This window comes from Equus przewalskii, unplaced genomic scaffold (genome assembly GCF_037783145.1).
Source record: "Equus przewalskii isolate Varuska unplaced genomic scaffold, EquPr2 ChrUn-13, whole genome shotgun sequence".
Taxonomy (NCBI): domain Eukaryota; kingdom Metazoa; phylum Chordata; class Mammalia; order Perissodactyla; family Equidae; genus Equus; species Equus przewalskii.
In genome coordinates this window covers 477852-504484 of record NW_027228750.1, presented here as the reverse complement: position 1 = coordinate 504484, position 26633 = coordinate 477852, and the positions used below count along the sequence as shown (strand labels likewise).

The window sequence follows — 26633 nt, the reverse complement described above, 5'->3', positions numbered from 1 at the left end:
CAAACTTGAAATTTCTAGACAATAGTGCTTTCGTCTGTTCTTTAGGTGAACCATAATCTCATCTTGAAAGTGGAGCCGAGTCTAAAGGAAATCATTAAAAACAAAGTGAAACAAGGAGGTCCAGAGACAACTAATTCCCAGACTCTGTCTTCCAAAGGGAATCACCATAAGGCTAACGAAGTTTAAACTTTGGGGTTCCCCGCACTTGAGTACCTATTTTGTTCCCAGAACCATGCAATTAAATATGTTGTTTCCAATATTTAAAAACAATCCTGCAAGTTAGGTATTACTATTACTCCCATTATATAAATAAGGGAACTGAGACTTAGAGAAGTTACGTGGCTTGCCCAATAGTCTTAGCTAAGAATCAGAGCCAGGTCTAGCTGGTTCCAAAACTTACCAGCTATGCTAAAGTAAATATCAAAATGAAGTAGGGAAGAGTATCTAAAAGTCATTCCAGGAGGTAATTAAAAATAAACAACCAAGTCTTTACTGTCATGTATCTCTTTCATTATCCATAATATTCCTGGGCATTCTCTCCTTCACCACTTACCTGGTGGCTAACAACAACTAAACCTTAAGGAAAAAGTCCAGTATGTTCAAAAGGACCCTCATGTCTGAGCATGCATGTGCAGGACTTTGTTTTAAAACATAAGGGAGTATATGGGATAATCTGTTGGTGTCTAACATACTTCTCTCACCTATTAGTACAGATGACCATCAAGTTTCAGTAACAAAGGAGATAATAAGGAAAAAGTTCACAGAAAAGAAAAACCAAGGTTATCCGTATGCATTTTCTATAATGATATGTGTAGAAATGTTGCACACAGTTAATTCCAAAGTTCCCAGGCCAAGATAGGTTAGTCTTTGGTAGTTTTAGCAACTGGTTATGTCCATTGTTCACATGCTGAGGTATTCCAATCATTTTACATGGTCTCTTACGTCCCTTTCAGAATGATACAATAGGAATACAAGCGCACAGTCAAGAAAAAGCTATCTGCAACTAAAAAGGCCAGCATCAATATGACTCTGGATTGCCATTTTCAATCTTTCAAAATGTTTTTTATTAAAAAGAAAAAAGCTACACATTCATTCCTGGTCTTAATCTACTAAAGAATTCCTTTTAGGATCAAGAAGTAACAGGGAAAGAAACACTAAACAACTTTCCTTGGATTACAAAAAACATAAATCCATGCTTCCCACTTTCAAAGAGATTTAGAAAGAACTGCAACTCCTTAAAACGGAATTTTCAAGTTTAATTAATTTCCATACTATGCAAATGTTCATTCAGAGGTGAAGTGTTAAGAAGAGTAAAACTTAAGTCAGTTTAGTGTGCAAAATATTATTAAAGTCAAAGTTACAGTATCTGTGAGACTACAGGGTTCCATCAAATAGACAATGGCACTATTTATAGGGGATAAGTGTGTGAGCGGTTGAGTCAGGCAAGAGAGGTTCTGGTTCCTGGTCTATACTACTGACTAGCTGGGTGACCTGGATGACCATCCCTTAACCTTTCAGTAAACAGGAATCATAACACCTACTGTGAGGAGTAAAGGAAACGGGTAAAAGAACTTTTTCCCCAAGCATCTGTCACATAATAAACCCTCAGTTTACAGGAGCTATTGTTACTTCTTATTAGCTCCTTGAAGACAGAGATTTCTGTCTGTTTGGTTCACTCTGTTAATAAGGAGGCATGCCTCGGTCAGCTTTCATGCAAATACTCCCAGTTCCTCCAAAGTGACATTCACACTCATCTATATTAATTACATTCAAATGCTGCTATCCTCAGTGTATACCTCCTCTCTCTTACTGTAAGTGGCTTCAGCTGGTTTTTGGAAAGATTTAAATTCTTGGAAAATATTTTAAGTGTTTTAAGGGTATTTGAGTTAACATATGCACCACTTACATTTTGTGTAAACAGTGTGCTTACACATAATTATAAATATCTCAGACTATAAAAGAAAACCTTTCATAGTACTCCCACAACTGAAAAACAAAGTCTTAGAAATAATTATAGAGGGAGCAGAGGGGAGTGGTAGGTAGAAGACAGTTTACTAAATTGGCAAAATAAAATCTGGAGTTTTGTCTTAAAACAAAACAAAACAAAAAACCTGACAACCATTTGCTTAAGGCTGCCAAAACTTGAGAATAAGCAAACTGTCATGGGAAACAAATGTTAAAATATGAAACCCTTCTCTGAGAAAGTTAACTCCACCAGTCCTGGCTAACCCAATTCTGAATCACTAATGACAGCAGCCCTGCTGGGTTGTCTTAGCCACCACAAAGAAGTCCAGCGGGACAGGCAGGGGTTCATAGGCAAATATTTTCTCATCTATCACTGATATTTTCAATATGGCCACACCTCTCCCCTCCCTCCCCTCTCCTGCTCCAGCACTGTTCCCTTCTCGGATCTCAAAAGGCAGACGGTTGACATACTAATACATCATTTGAGTAGTGAGTGGAGACAAAAAACAACTTGACTAGAAAACAAGAGCTTGGATTCTGGCCCCAACTTGACCTCGCTCTGGACCCTTTGGCCAATCACTTCACTTCTCTGGGCTTTGGTTTCCTCATCTGTAAAACAAGGAAGGACTAGGTGGGTGGTTCCAGCCTGAGATCCCAAAATCTCCAGGAGCTCCTGAAGTTGTAATAACAGACCATGGGATATTTCTATTACTTCAAAATGTCTAACAGAGATAGTCCATTAAGAGCTATAAGGCTAATTAAAACATCAAATATTTTGGCCTTAGGCTAGTACTCCACATGGTGACACTGAATGGCATGTGATGATATTTGTCATATCATAGGAAATTGGGAAACAAGAGTGTTGGACCTGACATTGTCCTCAAAGCCACACCTCAGAAGAATCAGTTTCTGTACTAAACATAACATCCTACCACAAATGTTGGTTAATAAATAATGGGGAAATCATTTAACACCTATCAATGAAATTTGTATAACAGACAAAATTTCTCCAAATTGGAAGTACACCTCATTAAGGTAACAGACTCAAACACAATACCCATAAATATTTATAGGGTTACTGGAAGCCAGTGAACAATCTACATGCTACAAAGGTAAAACTCCTATTTATCAGCAAGTGTCTGAATTACTCATTCACTTTTGTTTAAAGAAAAGTGAAAGCAACAAAAAGCCCATCCACTCTGCAACATAAAATAACACCACCATCAACAGTAACTACTATTTACTGCACTCTTCCTATGTCCAGGCACTGTGCTATGAATTTAAAACTTATTAACTTATTTAATTCTCATAACAACCCTAATAATTACATGCCGCTATTATCTGCATTTTACAAATAATGAAATTGAGACACAGAGTGCTTAAGAAACTTGCCCAAGTACACAGGGCTAGTATGTCTAGAGCCAGACTTCTAAGTATCACCACCCTCTCTCCCCATAAGCTGACAACCCCCTCCCAGAGAGAAGTCTCCAGAAAGACAGACAGGAATGTCCACATGCAGAACCCTCAGGAGTTGAGCCATTACTCCTGAGAGCAGCCCCCTCTGAAGAGCTCATAGTTGTGGCTCAGTTAGGGGAACTCCCCTCCTCTCAACCCAAATTCAATTTGCTTGTCCGGGTGATAGAAAGCAACTGAGAGAAAGCAAGGGCCATCAGTCAACTAATGTCCACCCATTTCTTATTTATTCAGAAGATACAAATGATTTCTAACAGCTGGCTCCTACACTCAAAGAACTGACAGTCTTATGAACTAATTTTTAGCTACACATATCACAAAAACATGCATCTTCAGTGTACTGGAATGAGTAAAGGTTATGCAGACAGATAGGCCTAGCTCTAAATCCCAACTCTGCCACTTACTAATTGCATTATTCTGAGCATGTTAAAGGCCTCAGTTTCCCCATTTCCCTACTCCCCATCTCATAGCGTTGTTGTGAGGTTTAATTGTATGTATGCACATAAAGTGCCACGGCTGACTACAGAGGCCCTGGAGCCAGACAGAGGTTGAATCCTGGCTCCATCCCTCACTAACTACATGATTCGCCCCAACACCCAAAGCTATGAACCTAAGCTCCGATTTCTTTATCTGTAATATGAGGATAGTCATGTGAAATTGCTTAAATAAGGAAATATACGTAAAGTCCCTAACAGAATGACAGGCATATAGTAAGAACTCAATAAATGTTTAAAAAGTCAAACCACAAATTTAAGTCCCAGCTCTGTCACTTATTATCTAGGACTAAACAATGGTATACAAGCTAACTAACCCCTCTGAGGCTCAGTTTCCACCAAGGCTTTGTTAAGATTAAAGGAGGCAATTGTGTTAAGAGTTTTCTGTAAACTCTACATTGCTATGTAAACATTGGGGTTGTTTTACTTTATGAAAATAAGTTTTATGTTAATTATATTGCCTAGTCCTTTCAAATACTATCTTCATCTTTAAAGTGGAAAAACTGAGACAGAGAAGTTTTTTTTTAAATAAAGCACTTTTTTTTTAGGATTGGCACCTGAGCTAACAGTTGTTGCCAATCTTCTTTTTTTTCCCCCCTGCTTTTTCTCCCGAAATTCCCCCAGTACCTAGTTGCATATTCTAATTATGGCATGTGGGATGCCGCCTCAGCATGGCCTGATGAGCGGTGCCATGTCCGTGCCCGGGATCCAAACCGGTGAAACCCTGGGCTGCCAAAGCAGAGCCATAAACTTAACCACTCGCCCACGGGGCCGGCCCCTGAGGCAGAGAAGTTTTAAGCTATAGAGGGAAAGTTGACGATTCCAAAAGTAAGATGGAGAAAAAGACTGGGCCAAAATAAATTCAGACTATGACAAAGCAGAAAACCTAAAAAGCCTTCAAGAAGAAAAATGAGAATAAACACCCATAAACCCGTGTTTTTAATCAGCAGCTTCACCTGCTGATTAAGTCTCTCAGCACACAGTCGAGGCATAAGAATTCTCTAATTTCCTCCCAGGAACAGAGTTAAACTTGGCGGTGAGAAAAAGCTTCACTGTCAAATCTCTTTTCCCATCCATATATTAATTTTGTGGATGGGGCACAGAAATAAAGACCACTGGACACAAACTGGAATCTCACTCCAACTGCCATTCTCTTAACTACATGTCAAAAAAAAAAAAGTCACAATCCTTCAGAGAGGTTTCCTTCTTTGGTTGCTCAGAAATGTCCTTGTTCCCCAGGTCTCCTCATGCTAAATATGGTAATAGCTGGCAAACAACCAGCCCAGTAAATTCCAATGATACTTAAGAAAGCATTCATATTGCCTGAAATTACTCTGAATCAAACAGTTAAGACTTGCAGGGCTTCCACACAGAGCAGTTCAGATGGAGTTCTTAATGGCAAAAGCATCAGGGTGCCTAAAGAACATACAAGCTTGGAAAAAAAAGCAATCTACTCTTCTTTATTGCAACGTTCTTCAGCAACAACATTGATCTCCTACTCACTGTGCACGATGCACTAGTGCAGTGAGAGGCTGCAGGGAGAAATGGAAGAAACAGGTGGTGTCCATGGGGTGCCAAAACAACAGGTTGATTCAGTCAGTTCTGTCCCACAACTAATCAATTTGGTGAGGGGAAAGGGGAGGGCATCTTAGTCATCCTGCTGTCTGACCAACCTGACTGGCTAGACCACTATACACTTATCAATTAGGTCAAAACGTGAGACTTAGTAGCGCATTAGTCCTGCCTTTCAGGGATGTTACATACTTCAAAAATCTTGGACATCTAGGGAGACAGGACAGAAGCAGATTACCCTGTTGCCACCAAAAAAATCACATATTTGGCTTCAGAATATACTGTTTTCCTCCAGTATCTTTTTATAAAGTATTAAAGTAAATGTGCATTTCCTGGGCATATACAACTGATGGTTTGTTGATTTATGATACAGTCAGATTAGGCTTTTAAAGTAGCTACAGAAAATAACAGTTAACAAATACATAAAAAACTGACCAAGCTCATTAGAAATCAAAGGGTAAAAAAATTAACCTATCAAATAAATAATTTTTGATATCAATACTGGTAGCAACTTGATATTATGTTGTTTAACCAACCTGTCCATATGTGTTGCAACATATATAAGATAGACAAAAGACTAATATTTAAAGACTAATCAGTAACCACAAAATGAACACCTTGATGGGTAAAAGATACAACTTACCTAAATAAATAAATTTTTAAAAGGCAATACAAATGGTCACAGACCATATGAAAAAACATTCAACATCACTGTAATCAGAAAGGTAAATTAAGATGAGGTAGCATTTACGACTTATCAAATTGGGAGAGAGTTTTAAAAATAAAAACTAGTGTTGACAATGGTTGCATACACTGACAGTCCCATATTCTGCCGCTGGAAGTATAATTAGGTCAAACTATATGGAAGGGAATTTGGCAGTGTTTAGCAAAAGCCACAGAAAGGTCCATACCCTTTGATACAATAATTTGACTTCCAGGAGCTTATGTTAAGGAAATAAATATCCCTACTGAGATTTATATACAAGAACATTAAACATAGCATTATTATACTTACAAAAATTGGAATAATATTGGAAATTGGAAAAAATCTAAGAATAGATTTCAGTCTAAATAAAATATAGTAGATCCTTAAGACGGACTAGTACACAGCCTTTAAAACCGTGTTCTTAAAGACTATTTATATATGTGGGAAAATGTTCACAATATTTTAACTGGTACAGAAGCAGACGATAAAACTGTACATATGTTAAATCCCAATTACAATAATAGATATAGAAAAAAGCTGTCTAGAGTGCATCAAAATGTTCACCATGAGTTTTGGTTGGAGGTGACGGGACTATTGGCAATTTTAATTTTCTCTTACATTTTCCTGTTGTTGGTTTTAACTCTGTTACCTGATTTTTTTTTAAAGATTTTATTTTTTCCTTTTTCTCCCCAAAGCCCCCCTGTACATAGCTGTGTATTCTTCGTTGTGGGTTCCTCTAGTTGTGGCATGTGGGACGCTGCCTCAGCGTGGTCTGATGAGCAGTGCCATGTCCGCGCCCAGGATTCGCACCAACGAAACACTGGGCTGCCTGCAGCGGAGCATGCGAACTTAACCACTCGGCCACGGGGCCAGCCCCTCTGTTACCTGATTTTTAAAAATCATTCTCTTTGACATAGTAATTCTTCTTCTGGAAATGTAGCTTAAAGGAAAAATCCTAAGAAGGGAAATTTCTTTCTGTATGAAGATGATCAGGACCATTTATATGGCAAAAAAAAAAAAAGGAACCAATAAAATATGCAACCGAACCAAAGGAGAGTGGTCAAAACACAGTAAACCTATTAATTAGAATACTATTTAACCATTAAAATATAATTTATGAAAAATGCTTGAAAATATGAAAAATATTTATAACCATCAAAAAAGGTAAACAGAAAATTGTATATATATTATAAATCAACAACTTTTGTAAACCTAAGAGTAGAAAAATAAGGCCAAAAGATCAAAGAGATACACCAAAATATTAACAGTGGTATGATTGTGGATATTTTTCTTACATTTTTCCAGATTTTTCAAATATCCTTAACTACTTTTAAATGTAATTACTTTTTAAATATATATACATATTTATTTTACTGAGGAAGATTCACCCTGAGTTAACATCTGTTGCCAATATTCCTCTTTGCTGAGAAGATTCACCCTGAGCTAACATCTGTGCCAATCTTCCTCTGTTCTGTATGTGGGTCACTGCCACAGCATGGCCACCGACAAGTGGTGTAGGTCCACACCCGGGAACCAAACCCAGGCAGCCAAAGCAGAGCACACCAAACAACCACTAAGCCACAGGGCCAGCCCGTAATTACTTTTTAAATAACCACTTGGAAAAAAAAATCTTGTAAAGGTGCCAGAGAAAATCAACAAAGTACAAATATGAGGTAATTGTGTGTAAACACAAGGAATAATTCTGTTGCTATGTAAACCTAGCTTAAAATGCTACAATGTTTGTTTTTAGTTATGACCATTTTCCTTAAATCTATTAGAAAGTATATGTCACAGGAGCCACAACATGTTGTTACTGACTTTAAATAGTAACATAATGCAAAAGACTTGCATGATTCACAGGATATAGTTTTTCCCCTAATAATCCTCATAAAGATTATAAAGTGGTTTAAATGTTGTAATAAAGTAAATGTCCTTAATGTTTCCAATTAAAAGAGGTCTAGCAAACAAATAAAACCATGTTCACAGCAAAGAAAAACATTATAAAAAGTAATAATCAAAATACACATATCCTCAAACTTCAGTTGAGTCCTACTTTCTGGACAAACAAAAGCATGTGAAAGCAGAGAATTAAACAAAAGTCTCTTTCCATCTTATATTCACCATTCAGAGAAGTTAATACATTAGCATTACCTAGTTTTGTGACTATTCATATTCAGAAACTCAACAAAATATATTAGCGAGTAGACAGTATTCAATTATTCTTATTTGAATGTTTGATACATATGCCAAAATAGCAACTTCTCCCTGTTAGGTACCAGCTAAAATAGGCTATTTCCAGAATTTCGTCATAAAAGAGAGATAAGAGTAAAAAGAGTTGAAAAAGAAGCAAACAACAATAATTTTAAAATGCACCTGCCTCTGAACAAGGCAGTATGCTTTGGAATGGAACCACAGCTTCTTGTACCACCCTTTATTCAGAAAGCAAAATCATATTTAAGAGATGCTATTTGCTAAAAGACAACATATTATTAAGGAGACAACATCTGACTCCAATCAAAATATTATCATCATATTTTCCTTACCTCACAAAATACACACACAGTTTCTTCATATGAATAAATATATATGAGGGCGGGAGAGCTACTCTTAACCCAGAAACAGGTTCTGCAACACCCAGAAATCCAACCTGTCTCTGTGAGGCGATGAGTCCATCTTGGTGTGATGTTTGGCTGATGTATTCAAAGAACCAGAGTCACTGCCCAGCTGCCAATACCCTGTAGAAGGAACTAAAGTGGAGACCAGAAACTGCCCGAGGCAGGCCTCCAGGGAAAGTGCTTCAGTCCAATGGGAAGAGAGACCCAGATCCCTCACTGCTTGGCCAGGAGACCAAGGGCACCAGAGTGAGACCAAGGTAACTGGCCCGCAGTTCAAGAGTGGCAAGGGACAGTAAGATGACCCCCCAAGAGTTTGTTGAATCATATCTAGTAAAGTCCAAACTTTGAGGAGCTGGTAAAACAGGGTTTTGCCAAGACAAGCACAAGAGGGTGAGGGAAATGTTAGTACGATTAATCAATGCCACCTGAGGCAGCAACTCTGGGTGTGTCCATACCGCACCTCAGTCATTGCCTGGCTGTGATGAGAAGTTCCTTCAGCTACTGCCACTGAGAACTAGATCTTCCAAAGAAGATACTTTCACCTTAAGTTGTCCTAGATCAGGCTCGGCATCCCGGACTGAGAACTCAGCCCTCTCTCTTGCCACAAACCCACTAATAGACATAATAAACACCACAACATGTGCCAAATTTATACTTACACCCCCACCACACAAATGGGTCTTTGTCTTTTCCCCAAGTCAAGTTTTGATACCTCTAAATTACAGCAGAGAAAGAGAACAGCAGACAAGCCCAGCAGGGGTGAATGGGGGGTCACTATTCCCTGGTGGAGCTGGAATTTACTCCCCCAGACTCTACAGCTCTTAGTCAGCCTCACTGCAGGAAACTGCTTTCAGAGAGTGTAGATAAGTGATGAAATGACTGTGCTTCATATTCCTAATTGTGTGCTCATCTGTCTTGTCTCCATGATGATGTCAGCTCTTTGGGGTCAGGACCCTACCTTCTACTTGGTCAACGATTCCCACACATCTAGGAGAGTAGAATACCCTGTAGTCCTGGCCACATGATATTAAGGGAAACACACAAATTAAGGATAACAACACACCACAATCCTCCCTAACACACAATTAAGACAGCAGAGCTACAAAGATAAATCTTGGCACCAATAGCCAGGGCTCCTACCAGAGTATTATACAAAAACATATATTTACATATATAAATAAATTAATACAATAATCGCTTCACTTTTCTCACTCTAAGCTATGGCTTCTATCATCTCCCCTTCTAGGCTTTACTCTTCTTTTTAAGGTCACAATGCATTTTCTGCCATACAGCTGGTATTCCCCTCAAAATGGAGAGAGGGAGAGAAAGAACAGATCTCCAGCAAACCTCCTATCACTACAATGAACACTGCAGTCTGTCCTATCCAGAGGCAATGAGCATATCCTTTCAGATCTGAAGTCACTTCCTTTTTCCTATCAAGGACAACAATATCAAGTATCTGTATCAGAGCAGTGTTCCTGGGCTCGTTCTTGCAGGGTCCCTGGGCCCCTCTTATTCTGCTTAAGAAGTCCTTGATTCCTCCTTTATTCACCCTTCTTTATTTCATTTGCTGCTGCAGCCCAGATACCCCAAAAGCAAGACTGCCTGAAATGAATGGCCTTTATATCTTTCTGCACTAACACATCTGAGGGAAATCCCTGACATCAGATACGTTCATGGGTTAACAAAGCAGACGTCCTCAAAGGCAGCATCACTCACAAGGGCTGAGGACAGAATTCTTTAACGGACACCAAAAAGACTGGAACACCTATGTATGCTGGCACCTCAGGTAACATTCTGATGAAGGAATAAGGAGGCATCCACCAAACTCATGCATGACACACACACAGCAGTCCTAAGACTTTGCATAGTGTGTAGATTATTTTTTGAAAGACAAAACCTACAATTTTACTAGCCTTATGGAGATAACAGAGCAGCTTTCTTCTCCCTAGGGACCTAGTATGCAGCAAGAAGGGGCAAAAAAGACCACAGGACCCAGTCAAAGCAACCCATTCTAGCACTATCAAAGAACAAACCAACAAAAACTAAACTAAACCTTTGGCTTCTCCACATTCACTCTGCAGTAATTCCAAAACTTGCCAGATATAAAAATTACCAGACTATTTCTTAAATATACAAATTCCCAGACACTATTCCAGACCCAGTGAATCAGAATCTCCAGGAGAACACCCCAAATTGATCATCTTCATGCTCCTCATTGAGTTTAACTTCTTTCAAGGAGGGGGAGGTGTCAGTTCAATAAGGTACCCCTTTTGGATCCCTGTCGTCCACACAGGGCTCAGGACTCTATAAGGCAAATTCCTGAGAAGACACCAATAGGTGCAAATCATAAGGAGACCGATTACAGCTGAATATAAGATCTTTCTAAGAATTAGAGCTGTCCAAAGGTGGACTAACCTGCCTCTGGAGGCAGGGAGCTGCCTATCACAAGAGGTATTCAAGCAGAAAGAAGGCAGGCTACCTCTTGACCAGGATGTTGTAAGAGGAACAGATCCAGCACGGGATGGACAGAAGAACTAGATGAATTTTAAAGTTCCTGCCAGCAGGTAAGTCAACAAAGAGGAAAATTTCAGCTACTCACTAATTAACAAAAAGAGATAGAATAAAAGCCTGTAGGTGGGGTCAGCTTTCAACTGATCTTTTCTCTTCAAAGGAGAAAGGAGCACAAAGACACACCTCTGACTCACCACCAGCCTCTCCTCCAGAACGTTCCAGAGGTGGGGAGGACAGACCAGGAGTCACAGATACTGTGACCAAGCCTGCTGCTCAGCTGACTCTGCATGTTGGGCATATGCTAGACAAGTTTTGTAGGTCAGAGAAGAAATACACGTGAGATAGTCCCTGAACTCAAGAAGCAAATCCTGTAGGGGAGACAGCTCACACACTATATGGTTCTCTCAAAAATTTATCATATCCCACCTTTGGAGTTTGTCAATGGTAGTGGTTTTCAGGGAGCTCTCTTGATGGGAAAGAAAACAAATAAACTTTACTAAATGTACATATCCTCTTAGTCCAGTACAAGTCTGCCATATCGAGCTCACAATGAAAAAAATCTCAAAAAAAAATCATCTAACAAACATAAACTTAGTTAACTGTAATTTTAAAAATAGTATTCCAGTAGACCCCAAAATGACCAAATTACAATAAAATGTGGCAACTCTGAACAAAATAATAGAAATTGCTGGCCTAGTAATATACTAATACAGAAAGCAGTAGTAGCAACTCAGGTGAGAGGCAGGGGGTGGGTGCCAGCGCCTTTGAGGTTAAATTCCAAAGTCAAAGTGACCTTTATGAATTGCAGAAGTGATCAGAACAAAAAGAGAGAGAGAGAAGAAACCACACACACAGAAATTCAAAATGGCAAGTTTAAATAAAACATCCGGGGAAGGGAAAAATTTGTCTTTTCCCCAAATGTAAGGTAAGCAATGACTTTTACAAATACTATTTTTTAAAAAACTGTCTTGGAGTACCACAGTAGCCAGAATAAGAAAATGACTAAAAGTAATTGTTCAAATGAACAAATATTTATTGAGTGCCTATTAGACGTCAAGGCACTGTGCTAGGTATAAGGGTAGGGGTGGGAACATTAGAATAAACACATAAATGAAAAAGAGTTCTTTTCGTCAACAAGTACACATGAACAATAAGCACTTGAGGATATTCTGAGTGCTTTTATGTACATGAGCTCATTTGTGCAAGAGACAGAAGTGGTGTGGAGAGTGGCCAAGGCATTGGACTGAAGACCAGGAGAGAGAGATTCCAGTCTCAACTCTGTAACTGGCTCAAAAACTATGGACAACATACCTGAGCAAATGGAGGACCAAAACTGCCCTCCCCCAAGATCAGAAGACTAATTAATTACAGACCTGAAGGAGAATTCTGGTCTTCTGGCTCCTAGACAGTGATCTTTCCAAAATATTAGACATATGGTGTACCAATAAAGAGATAAAAACAGAAGAAAAGAAAACCTTTTGGTTTGAAGTCATTTGCAAAGGACGGGAAGAAGAAAAGAAGAGAATCAGGAAAGGGTGGGAGGAAACTGAAAGGTTCAAGTTGCATTAGTTAGAGATGTCCAGAAAGGAAGCACTTAAATAACAAGTGTAAACACAATGTAAGGATAATGTAAAATCTCTTATTATATTCTCATTCAAATCACTGCTTAGAATTTTTTACTCTAAAATCATTAAGGACCAACAGATAAAAGGTCCAAAATGATATAGATGAATGAGCTTGAGGAAAAAGAGATAACAGAGAAGAAGTGGGGCAGCGGGGGGGGGGGGGTAGTTTATAATAATATCATTCAAATACACAAAGCCCTTCTAAAGAGACAATTGGAACCCACTAGCCCAGATGAACAAGAAGAAATGGCATTACACTCTACAGCTTTTATGTCAGCAATTTACAAAATCTTTCAGAGTCAGAAGGTTAAACATTGGAATGTCTGACTAAGGTTAGGTTCATTCTGGAAATCATTCAAATTAAGAAGGAAACACTCCACATACACACCTGAAGGCACAATAATGAACCATCATGGGTTCCAATCAATGCGCTGTATCAGAACCTATAAATCTTGGAAAATGCAGACTCTCAGACCTATTATATCAGAATCCCTGGGTGCTGAGCCTAAGAATCATCTGGGCAGATTCTGAAGCAGCCAGACCGTGGAGCTTTGTTCTATCACAGAGGACAGGGTAAGGAGGGGGACTACTAGGAATTGCATCAGAGAGTGGGAACTAGATCAATGCAAATTTTGTGGGCAAAATAGAATTGCTGTGGGTGTGATATTTTTAAAATGTATTATAAGGCTGCTCTGAAGCATCCAAGCATATCCCACTGAATTTAAACATTTTCTAAAGGTCCTGAAGTCAGCAACTACAGTTCAGGTGAACCCAAAGTTACTCCTCTACGTCGTAACCAGTCTACAGAAGAGGCAGTGGAGGGGGACTGGCGCAGAGAGACGCCAAGGAGATGTGGGTAAATACTTTTAAAAACCAAAACATCAGGAAGAGGAAAAGAGACCAGAAATAATCACTCGCCTTCCTCCTCCCTTCCAAAAAACGAGTAATAATAAAGAAAGAACAAGAAGAAAGAGAAAAGGAAAGTAGTTTTAGGGTACATTTCATCTCCATCTGAAAGAAAAAAAACAATCGCTCTTTGTGATTTTTTAAAAAGCAAGAGAAGAATTCAGCTGAGAAGTTATCTAGCAGGCAGAAAAACCAGGGAGTCACTGCCCATGGCAAAGCAAAAGTAAACAAGGAGCAAGGGGTGGTCTTGGATAGCTGTTTAGACAATCAGACAGAGGGGTTGACAGCTCCTTGCCTTAGGAACTCAGTGATGTTTAAATTAACGACTGGCCACAAGCCAAATACAGGAACACTCAAAAGTTTGGAAGAGTGTTATAATTGGTACCTCGGCAAAACACAATGCTGATAAGCTGAGAAGATTCAAGAAGCCTTCACTGCTAGACTCTGAAAAGTTTTAAGATTTGTACTGAGAAATGTTTTTTAACCTCTTATAGTGCAGTAGCTTAGTATCTGAAGAATACCTGTCGATTTTTTAAAAATTAAAATATCAAATCTTGTCCTTTCAGCTAATTGACTAACACTCACTTTTCCACCTGAAAGGCAGCTAGTAATAGCAATACCTGCTCAGTGCAGAAGTATAAAAGAGGGTGTCATTCTCTGTAGTGAGGGCCTAGAATGAGAAGCCCTGTGTGTCAGAGTATCCTACTTCTGACACCAGTCTTATCATTTAACACTTAATTTTGCAATCATATTATTCCTTCCAGCTCTCTAAAGAAGGTTATTTCTTGAGTTCTATTTTATAGGTGAGGAGACAACAGATCATGAAGATTACATTATTTACTAAAACAAGTTAATGGAAGACCAAGGATTGTAACCCTCAGACTAGCCCATTGTTTATACTCCTCTCTATCCTAAATCTACACTTATACTAAAGTTCCCACTCAAACAAAAAAGAAATGCAAAAATGCCAATCTACATGCTTTGTCAAACTCTTCCGAAACAACAGTTTTTGTTCATCATCACACAGCCTCATGGTCCACTTCTGAAATTCTTAGGGACCTAGAGGTGTGAAGAATTTGAACTTCCCAAGAAGAATGTGGTTGATGCCGAATCCAGCCCTGTAATAAATAACCTTGTTCTCTTTTAAACATCTGTGATTGGCATGTCGACTGCCTGTTAACAATGAACAAACAGCAAATTTTTCTGAAGCTCCTCATCTTCTTAACCTTTTCTTTACAAAGAGACACAGCTCATATACTAGTTTTTTGATAAAAGTAAAAATTTTCCTTCAGATTAGGCTAGGAAAAGAAGGGACCCCTTTCAATTTCAACAAACATGCACAAGCGACCATCCCACTGGAAGCAGAGTTGGGAAAAAATAAAAACCAGCCCTGCCCTGAGAGGACTTTCTACCTTTTGACTGCCATGGGTTTAATACACATTCTCTTAATTAATCCTATTAGCTGGCTAATTTTATTCCCATTTTATTGGTGAGTTCATACAGCATAGCTGGACTTGAACCCAGGATTACAGAGCAGGGCTCCAAAGCCCCAGCTCTTTCCACTAAACAGCCTGAAGAAATCTGGAATCCAAGAGTGCGAGTGGGATGGGTAACATATGATTCGATTTCCTTTCCTTGGTCCAACCGTGTTAAGAAAGGCTGTTGCAAATATCCAACCATAAAGAGGCTTTCTAAGGAAGCACTTTGAATTAACGTATCCACTTTTCCTCACCCGCCCGTGCCCCACCCCCAACCATGCCAAAAGAGCAGCAAATGCCGCAGCCAGGTTGGAGGAGTTGGTGATCGTCACACCACATTCCTGGGGCTGGACACAGACTCTGAAACAGCGCCCGAGGTCCGCGCCTCGGAAAGAATAACAGCAGTTGAGATTTTTAAATCATATGGCTCACCATGCAGCCACACCAGTTTTCCTTCTGCTCCTGCTTCCACCTTTCCAAGACTCGAGCCAAACAGACCGGATTTATCGGGACCATGGATTCGGAGTGTCAGAATTCAGACGCATCGCAAAACCCTGTCCCCATCCAAACCAAACCCACCCACCCACCCAGATTGTGTGCCTCCCTTTGGCGAAGCGAAGGCAGGCTGTGAAGGTGCAAGCCGTTGGCCTCGGAGGCCCTGCCCCCGCTCGCTCCTCGCCAGAATCTGGCATTCCTTCGCTCAGCCCATCTGCGGTCCGCGGCCGGCGAGGGCTCGTCTCGGGCAGCCCGCCCCCGGCTCTCCCTCAACCCCAGGAAACGCGGAACCAAAAGGGCAAGACTGCCCAACTCCCCGAATTGAAGCGCTCGAGAAAGGGGGTTTCTGAGACTTGCTGCCCGGCCTTCCTCCGGCCGAGGAGGCGTGTGTGGGGCCACCCGCGAGGGGAGCCGGAGGCAGCGGGGAGCGAGGGGAGGAGGCGCTCCCGGGGAGGGGGCCCCGACGATGTGCAAACTTTCGGGAACCAAGTGGCCTCGCTCCGCGCCGACGGCCGAGCCCGGCCTTATCCCAGAGAGGAGGACGCAAGGAGGGGAATGGTCGCCCCAGGTGGCCGGCCGGGCCGGGCGGGGGCGGCGGGGCGCGGGGGCTGGGTGCGCGGGCCTGGGCACGGGGGACAGCAGCCCTCGGCGCGGTACTCACCACGGGCGGGGGCCGCGCGGCACAGCCAGAGCGCCAGCAGCGCCCACAGCTGAGCCGGGCGCAGGGCGGGCATCTTCTCGGTCGCCTCCTCCTCCGCCGCCGCCGCCTGGGCAGATCCACATGGGAAGGGGGTCCCGACAGAGAAGCCCCCACTTTCTCCTCCCCTGCTCCTGCTTTTGCGGCTCACGGCCTCGCGCTGCGCCCCGAAGCTCAGCTTCAATGCCTCCACTCCCTGTACCCCAAGGCCGCAACTCCTGGGCCGCCGCCTCAGCCGCCGCCCGAAGTTTTGCCGAAACTTTCTCGGGTGTGCAGCGAAGCAGCCTCGTGTGTCCTTCCGCCTCGCCCGCCTCCTCCCTCTGCAAACCCCGCCCCCCTGTCGCCCTAGCCGGGCCCCGCCGCCTTCGGCACCCAGGGGTTTCCCGCAGGAAGAAGCGCCGGCCCGAGCTGCGCGCGGAGGGATCTACTACGGTCCTCAGACACCCACTCCAGCCTTCTCCAAGCCGCGTTGGGTACGGACGCGCCTTAACTCAGTCGGCGCTGGAGCGCCTCGCTGGGCCGGTCTCTGGTGAAGGGGGTGGGTGTTAGGACTCTGAGCTTCATACACTAGGATTGCCGAGATCGTGAACTTGCAGGGAGAGACAGCCCTCATCCAGTGAGATAGGTCTCGCCCCGCACACCCACGCGTCCACACACTCTCGAGCTAGCTAGAGGAAGGCAGTAGAGAAGGACCAGTGCTGTCAAAGAAGGAAATAGGGGCTAAGGCGCCAAAGACGTTTAAAATGAACAGAGCCATCAACTGGGCTGTGCTGTACCATTCATTCATTCTTTCATTCATTCGTTTAGCAACTATTTCTTAAGCGCCTTATTTTGGGAAGCGTTGTGCTTGGCACGATGAAATGATACCAAAGACGCATGATGCGCAAGCTACTTTTGAGCACCAGGACTTTGCTGCTGCGGGCCGGTGAATTCAGAGAAGGCTTTCACGGAGGAGCTGGGATGAGAGCAGGATCTTGAAAGGTTAGTAAAATTTGTGTAGGACAAGGAGACCAGCTAAGGATATTCATTGTAACATTTTCTGTAATAGCCAAAAATTGGAAACAACCTAAATGCCCACCCATAGAGGAATGGATGAATAATGGTATACTTATAAACTGAAATGCAGTACAGCAACTGAAAATACTATATTCACATATATCAATAGGGATGAATCTTAAAAATAAAATGATAGTGAAAAATTAATTGCTGAAGGAGATATAAAGTATATCATTTATGTATGTTTAAATTTTTTCAAAATAATACTATATATGATTTATGGATGCATGCCATACAGTATATAGTCATAGAATATAACTGAAATAATGGTCACTTTCAAGGCAGGACCCGGGGGATGTGATCATACATGGGTACAAATGGGCTTGCTATTTGTAAGAAAAGAAATAAACGGCAAAAAAAAAAGTTTGTGTGGGTGTAGCATTCCAGGTGAGAGCCACTGTAAAAGCAAAGGTACAGATCAGGGAATGAGTAGATGAGTTCTGGCACTATGAGCAGTGACAGGAGTCAAGGAGGGAAAGAGTGTTGGGACCAGATTATGCAGGACCTTGAATGACAAGCTGAAAAGGGGGAGGGGCAGTTCTCTCTTAGGTCACGGAAAACCATTGAAGGTTTTTGAACAGGAGTGAGACTTGATGGAAAGGAAGGTTGCTCTGATAATCCTGTGCAAAATTGATTGTCAGGAGCAAAAGATGAACTGGAGTCCAAGGGCCAGTCAGGAGTTGGTGAAACAGACCAGGCATGGGTGATGAAGGGCTGAACTAATGAGGTAAATGTCAGAGTGGAAAGGAAGAGATGGATCTGAGACAATCTTGAAAGAAAAAAAAGAGAGTGGGGGGAGGGGCAAACCCATGTGACTAATTGGATGTGGGAGTTTATAGTCCTTTTGGGGAGGGAAATCCTACCCACAGAGCCTCTCCCTGGCTCCTATAGGATAAAGTCCAAACTTCTAAAAAACGGTAAATACAAGGCCTTTACTTCATTGGGCCCCATCTCTTGTCCTCTCTGCCCCCACTGTGAACTTTACACAATAACGGTATTGAATGACTTGAGATTCCCCCAAACATCTTCTTGTTTCAGTCTCTGTACCTTCTGTTCCCCTGGCTTAGAATGACTCTTGTAGTCCCCTTCCCTCCTCCTCTTGTTGAACTTCTAATCATCATTCATCCTTCAGTCCTGAGAAGGCTTTGCAAATTCCTTCCCCTCACAGACAGTCTCTTGGCTGTACTGCTTCTTTATCTTACACTGATATCTATTTTTCACACAGGACTCCTTATATTTTCATCTTCTCAACTAGATTAGGAGGTCCTTATGGGCAAGGACCATGGCCTTATTCATTCCCAGCGTCTATCACATAATAGCTATTGAACTAGAATGTAAAACAACAGTAAACAGGTGCAAGTCAGTATGATCACTGGCTTATGAAGTTGCAACACTGGATTTTAATAAGCACTTTATAATAGCTAAGCAAGTACTATTATTGAAAGTAGTCACCTTGGGATGCTAGAAACTCTTCAAAAATAACATAATTAGTCAAGATAGTTTTGGAATTTCCCTTGTGCAAATACGTTCAGAGAAAGATAATAACATTACTTTTTAGTTGTGGACCCATAGAGTTAACAGCTTGATCATTCTCTTTACTCACTAAATATAGCTCATGGTGACTTGGCTATATATAAATTTTAAAAATCACTTGCAAAAGTTAGATTTGTCACTGTTAAAGTCTATTCAGAAGAATGTAGGAGTAATCATTCCCAAAGAGCAGTTCTAGAAATGACTGGGGCTATGCCAACATTATCAAAACAGGTGTGCAGTTTCTGAAGGTGACTGTTTTAAGGAAAGCAGTTATTATGATCACATCTAACTTTTTTTTGGTTTTGTTACAATGTTAAATTTATTGCATACATTTCCATAAGGACAAGAGGAATAAAGAATAAATGTTATGAGTGAAAGTAGAAGGCTATGACCAAAGAATTGTTTTAAAAGACGTGTTTCGGAGGAAGCTATGGATATAAATTGGTAAAAACAAAACAAAACAAAAAGGGAGCTGAAAATCAAGGGAAGAAGTAGAATTGGCAAAAACTGAGAGATGAGAACAAGAAGTCCAACCTATCAACAAGCATTTTGGTGAATATTTACCATGGGCGAGATCCTGTGTGAGGAGTTGAGAGAGAAAGAGAGACAAGTAATCAACAGTTAAGATCAGTATGACAAGTAGAGTGTTGCGGGTTCACAGCTGAGGAACTGGGTAGTCCAGTCAGGGTAGGCTTCCAGGAACACCTCAGCAGCCAGACTAAGACTTGGAGGACCAAAGATTAAGCAAGCAAAGAAGAGATTTCTCATGTTTAGAGGTCTAAGGCTATTTGAGGCACAGGGAACAAGTATAGAGGCAGGTAAACAATAGAAACCAGAGCCTGTTACCTAAAGCGGGAAGACAAGAACTTAGGCAGGGCCTGTGGGAATGCAGAAAAGATGGGCATTGGCTCCTAAGACTAATAACTGCTTAGATGAAAGAGGAACAGTAGATCAAGGAATAAGCAATGACCTCAGTATCTTGAGGCATAATGAGCTATTCCCAGATATAGGAAATATAGGAGAAGGGAAAGGAGGTTTGGTAGAGTATTTAAGCAGGCAAGATATCAAAGTCTCTGGAAGGGGAAAATGATGTTCAGGAGGAGCAGCAGCAGCTGTTGACTGCTTCAGGGAAAGCCAGGAGTAGACTGACTGAACTGTACTGAAATATGCTTTCTGCTATTGGCCTCTCCCCAAAGCTAAGCCTAAATTCCAGTGTGTGCATTTAGGTGACCATTTCTCTCATCCCTCTCAGAAGCCAAGGGGTCTTGTGATGGTGTCTCAAAACTTGAGTAGCAGCTGAGGATATGAAGGCAAGGATCTGCCTGGAGATGTCAGCCCCAAATGTGCTCAGCACATTAATTTCTCAGTTGAATTGGAGCATGGTCTTCCCCAAGGTGAGTGCTTCTAGTCAAAGCAAATCCTACTTTGTAGGAGAAATTGGCAGGAAAACATTCAGGTGATCCTATAATTAATCATAGCTATTGCTATTCCTTAAAGTTCCATAGCTTCACTGATACAAAGAAAAATAGGATCCCACAAACTTTCATCTGAAAGAAAAATCTCAGTCTCCAAGACCAAATAAAAATTTACAGATGATTAACAGTCTAAGGGCCAATTCTAGTTTTCGTTTTAGTCAAAACTAAATATATATGTATATACGTATGTATATACATATGTATGTATATGTCTTTAATAATTAAAACTCACATGTAAAATTGCCTCCTGAAACAAATGCAGAATTAGGCACTTACTTGTTCTCATGTCTGTTCTCTCAGATCCAATAAGCTGAAAAAACCCCACAAGGGCAGAGATCCTGTGTCATTTGTCTATTTTGCCCCAGTTCCTAGCACAGTAGTTAGTACACATATGTGCTCAATGTGTAACATTAAATAAATGTTGAGGGAGGGGCATATATATCTACATGAATTGGAGAGAGACGCAAGATTGAGAGAAAATCGAGGTGTTTCCAAGCCTGAATCATTTAAACACTATCAGTGCTGAAGAAAAGATTCTGGGGTCCATATTAAGGAAAGGTTGACATATCAAGCTACTCCACACATCTTACAACACAACCCAGGAACCTAGGGTTGTGTGATAAAGTGTTTGTGGAAGCAGGAATTAAAGGGAAGATTTCTTTCAAAATAATGCCTTGCATTTGTGAAGTGCTTCAGGCTTTCCAAGCCACTTTTAAGTATATTATCTGATTTGATCCTCAAAGCAATCGTGGGAAATAGCCAACCCAGTCATTATTATTCCCATTTCACAGATGGAGAAACTGAGATAGAGTTTAAGTGTCTTGCCCAAGGTTAAATAACTCCTTTGTGACAGAGTTGAGACAGAACCCCACTGTTTCTGATTTCTTATTCAGTCTCATTCCACTGTCCCTTCCTGCAACACTGTGAAGCATATCCAAGACAGTATTTAGTGTTGGGACCTCTGGGCAGAGGTCCACTAGCTTCTTATCACTTCCATATTGGTACAGAACAATCTGACCCACTGTAATTAGGAAACCTAAGCAAGCAAGTGCATTCTTTTATTTAAAAGCATTTTTTGAGAGCCTACCCTCTACAAAGCACATTCTTGACTCTGGCAGTACAAACATGAATCATATCCAGCCCCTGTTCTCTGGAGATCACAGGGCACTGAGTGAGGACAACATACAAACAACATAACTACAACAGAGATAAAGCACGGGGCTGTGGAAAAGTAGAGAGTGCTGTGATTAATTCTAAGGCCACTTTCGTTTTGTCCTGTACACAGCCTGCAAGATACAAATGAACAGAGGTGGCCTATACAATTGGACTGTACAGTGTGAACACAAGAACCTTCTTTTATTCATGTCTGTAAACACCATGGTAGTTGGGTCTTTGTCTTACATAGAGTAAGTGCCCAGTAAAGATACACATTCTGAGAGGTCCACCAGTTTCAGCCAAACAGAGAACAAGTTCTAGGAGGCAGGAGTTAATCTCAAGATCCAAACTAGCTCTGAGAATTAGGAGCCAATCAGACCCTTCAACTGAGCCTAGACCCAAATATGTAATACAAGAAATTGTAATTTTGGCTTCTTGACATATTTTTGTCCTTTTAAGAATGTGATTATTTCAATTCAATTGATATCAAGGAGAAGAAAGTTTCAGATTGTCTTTGTACAATTAACTCTTCCTAGCATGCATGTACCATGTGATGAATGGTACATATAAAACTTAACTACGAATCCAAAATTCTCTGCTATCCATGAGATAAGCAGGAAAAGTTAGTACAGGAATGGTCACTTTAGCACTACCTGACTAAAAATTTCTTTTAGGTATTTTATGCAGGGAGATATTACACTTCAACTCCTAAGTGAGGGTACACTTTATAGATGTAATGATGTAAAAAAAGAGTTGACCTGTATGCACCAGGACATCTCCCTAATTCAAGAGTAGCATAAATCCACAACTGTGTAATTATCAAACCACAGTATTATTGGATGAGTCACAGTGCTTCAGCCACTCAAGTGGTTATACATCTCTGGATATTTGTGAAATGTTAAGGTGTTTGTTCTCAGGGACTATTCAATTGTTTCTACTCAACATTCTTATATTATTCCCTCACAATTAGCCAAGAAATTCTTGAGCAGTGAGGTCCAGGCATACAGAAAGTTTCCACCTTAAAGTATGGAAAAATCTGCATGCTGTCTGGGTGCAGATCACATCTAAGTCTCCTGAAGCAGAAGAAAAGAGAACGTTTTCTTATATGTGGAATTCAAAATGGTTAACTAACTAGGAGGATGGGGGCATCAAAAAGAAAGGAAAAGAAATCCCATTTTTAAAAGTAAGTGTAAAAAAATCTTCTAAAGTAATTCATCAGGAGATAATTAATGGCTGGCAACAGGTATTTATAATGGAAGCGTACATGGCCTTAACGAGAGGGTTTGCCTCTGAAAACATTCTAATTAAAAAGGGAAAGAGTAATTTTATAGGAAAGTACAAATCAGTGGTGTGTATGTGTGCTAATGTGTGCAGAGACAGAGGTGGTAATTGCTAGGCTCAGAGCAAGCATCTGTTGCTGAAAGTAAAGACCTTGTAAATATACAAATGGGGTTTCCAACAAAGCTGAAAGTGGATCATTATTATTCATCATTGTGGAATGGAATGTGAAATTGGAATTCAGCAGGCGAGTGGTGGTTGTACCTGATCTGGATATCAACTTATTTTTGTTTTTAATCATTCTGATTTCTGTTAAGAGTAATGTAATATGACTGCTCTGTTCTCTTGCTCAGACCACTGATCTAATCATTTTTCTTTCAAACATTTGAACTCTTTCCCTCTTATCACACATACTAAAAGCTGAAGCAGTAAAAGAAGAACAGATGCGAGCAAGACAGAGAATGTTTCTGACATGAAGATCTACATCTGTGTCCAGGAAAGTACACTTCGTTGCCAAGAAGAGCCCTGTGGACAGTTCACGCCTCTGCGAGTTTCTTTTGTAATTTATAGTCACCTCAAAAGAGCCTTCCTTAATTGAACTCTTATGGTCTAGAATACTTGCCTGTCTACTGAGGACTATCATTTGTTGTGGGTATAGATATTTTTAAGTAAGTGAAGGAATGGGTAGGATGAACACAGAATGACTTATGTAAACTCCTAGTGCTGGAATTAGGAGACAGCTTTCAAGTTTCTAAAAGGCAAACTTGGAACATGCAAAAAGTAGTATACTTCCTTACTCATCCACCACTTGGGGTTTTGAGGAGAAAAGAGAAGTAAGAAGGGTTGAGGAGAAGAAAAACAGAACGGAAGAGTTGGGAGAGGAAGGTGAAAGGGTGCTCTGGAGTAATATGCACCTGTTTGGAAGTGGGGAAGTGGCATGAACACCAGCAAAAGAAGAACCAATGTGGAGTTCCTCCTTGCACATCTCTCTCTTCCCTCTTGAAGGCCTGGGGTGAACCCACAGCATTGTTCTAGAGTTGAGAGAGAACCGCCCTCAGGACACCTCCCTGAATTCTCTCCAAAGAATTCAGAGTGCCCCCAGTCCCAATCAGTGCCCTCCATCATAAATATTTATGGATAATAATGACAATAATTGCATTCGTAATGGGAATGGCAGTAACCATTTATGGAGTGCTTATTGTGTGCCAGGCACTGTATTAAGCTCTTGACCTGCTATATTGTTTGTAATGCTCCAACCAGCTTATGAGCAGGTATTATTATTCCCACTTCACAGACAGAGAAAGTGAAGCCTGACAAGTTGCCCGAGAGCACACAGCTGCTGGGCAGTGGCACAGCCCAGGTCCATCTGACCACCTCCAGTGCCACACAGTTGACCTCTGCATGGCGTGTATGCCTGCCCACAGGTCTCTGCCTCAGAGATCCAAACCCATTTGTTGTTTAGACTTCCCACTTGAGCACTGAATAAGTCACCCTGTAACCATTTATTGTAAGCCTGGTCTCCTAAATTTGTTGATATAAGGGCTTGATCGCATACCTCCTTTGTGCTCCCCCACGGCATAATCCCCAATCTCTTCCTTATCAGCCTCCAACTGTGGGACAACTCCAAGACTTCATTGCCCTGCTTCTGCACCCTAGATGAGAGAAGGTCAGACAATTCTGCAGTGTGATTCCACACTACAACTTTTTATTTTGAAATACTCTCTTCTAAGTCTATCTAATAAAAGACAATTCCGGTAGGGAAAGAACCAATTCTATTGATTGCCACATCCTTGTTGAAATTATCAACAAAAATATATTTTCTTAAAAATTAAAGGAAAATCACCTATAATACCACCATGGATAACATTTTGATATGTTTTATTCAGTTGTTCCTGCATATGCACATTTCAAATAGTTATAACCAAGACATACAGTTTTTATCCTGCTCTCTCAGCTAATTCATATATCATAAATCGTTTCCTGTGATGCTACAGAGTTGTCATATATAACAGTGTTATGTCTGCATTATATTCCAGGATTGGTGATATAGAGCTAGAATGCTCTCCCTCTTAGTATTAAGATCTGTACCAGAGTTGTCCATCTCATTGCAGAGACAGCCCCTGCAGACAATCTACCCACACTGCTTCCACTGCCAAAGCCACTGGGGTGAATGGGTGGGCCCTTCAGCAGCTGAAATGGGTCAGCCCCAAAGAATCCCCTGCTACTGCTCTCTAACCTCACTACCCATCCCCCACCTCCATGGCATTTACAGCCTTTACCACTCTCCTCTGGCCTCTTTCTCTCTTTCTGTTCCCTGTTTCCTTGCCAGAAAAAGGCCTCACCTCCCACTTCAATAAAGACATCTCCTAGCACGATTATCACCTCCCCTGTAAAACATTTCCTTGCCTTCCCCATTTCTGTATTGGCAGGCCATCTAAGAACTCTTCCAACCTCTCTACCTCAACCTCATAACTTATCTCTTCTGTACCCACCTTTACTTCCTAGCCTTACATCTCAGAGAAGAGTCGTTGCTTCATTCCAATGCTAAGCCTTCCGCATTAGCCACTGATTTCATCCTCTTCTGCTTTTTCCAAGACCATTTTGCCATTGATTAGCCATCTGTACCCAGTGTCACTGTCATTCGGCTCTCCCTCTCTACTGGCTTAACCCCCTCAGCCGGCGATTTTCTTCCAGCCTTAAGGCACATGTGTGTGCACACACCCATGCACTTTCTATTGTAGGGTCACTCCCTACACTCTTTCCTCTCACTCTCAAACCTCTGAAAAGAGTAGTTTATCCCTTTCTGTTCTTGCTTCCTCAACCCATTACAGCTTCCTCTCACTACACTTGTTGAGCATCTACTACATGAAAACAATGGGGAAATAGAGATGAACAAGGCAGTCCCTGCTCCTGAGGAGCTTCTAGCTAGTGGGAAAGACAGACAGTAAACCAAACAATGCAACACGGTAAAATAAATGTCATAATAGAAATATGTGCAAAAGGATCCTTGAAAGGCTGCCTGGGGGAAACTGGAAGGACTTCCTAGGGAGGTGGCCCTTGAGTTAAGCCTTGAACAATGAGTTCAGTATTGCCAGGTAGAGACTGCATATATGTACAATGTTGAGTCAGGGAGAGCATACAACTGACAGAGGAAACAACTTACACAAAGGGCTGAGAAACCATAATATTAGTGATTATTTAGGGAATACCAAACAGCTCAGTTATTGGAATAGTTGGGTTCCTAGTAAGGATTGCTAGAGAAGAGATGGAGAAAGATTTGTTTAGGCCAATGGTTCTCAAGCTTTAGCAAGCATCTGAATTATTTAAAGGGCATACGAACACACAAATTTCTGGACTCCACTCCCAGAGTTTTGGGGTGGGGTCTGGGGTGAGGCTGGTAATTTGCATTTCCAGTAAGTCTCAAGTGATACTAATGCTGTTGGGCTGGAGACCACACTTTGAGAACCATTGGTTTAGTAACCTGGCTTTGGCTTAAATTGTTGTAGTGAAATTATTTTTATATGTCGCCAAAGACCTTCAACTGCCAAATTCAATGCACTCCTCAGTTCTCATCCTCCTTGACCATTTTTCAGTAT

General features: G+C 41.2%; 1 protein-coding gene and 1 long non-coding RNA gene across 4 annotated transcripts in view; one reads left to right on the top strand and one right to left on the bottom strand.

Moving 5' to 3' along the window:
- The window catches only part of NOTCH2 (notch receptor 2), a 153773-nt gene extending 136712 nt beyond the window's left edge, over positions 1-17061 (bottom strand). Inside the window, exon 1 of the mRNA XM_070607719.1 lies at positions 16505-17061. Within this exon, the coding sequence (XP_070463820.1) occupies positions 16505-16577 (73 nt within the window). The 5' untranslated portion in view covers positions 16578-17061. The remainder of the gene's footprint in view (positions 1-16504) is intronic.
- On the top strand, positions 16898-25028 carry LOC103559127 (uncharacterized). 3 transcript variants are annotated; one of them, XR_546905.2, is made up of 4 exons: positions 16898-17013; positions 17348-17521; positions 20382-20523; positions 23458-25028. It is a non-coding gene; the product is annotated as an uncharacterized lncRNA (long non-coding RNA). The 3 variants fall into 3 exon arrangements; XR_546904.2 differs by having other exon boundaries at positions 16979-17078; XR_546903.2 differs by lacking the exon at positions 16898-17013 and having other exon boundaries at positions 17103-17521.
- The last annotated feature ends 1605 nt before the right edge of the window (positions 25029-26633 follow it).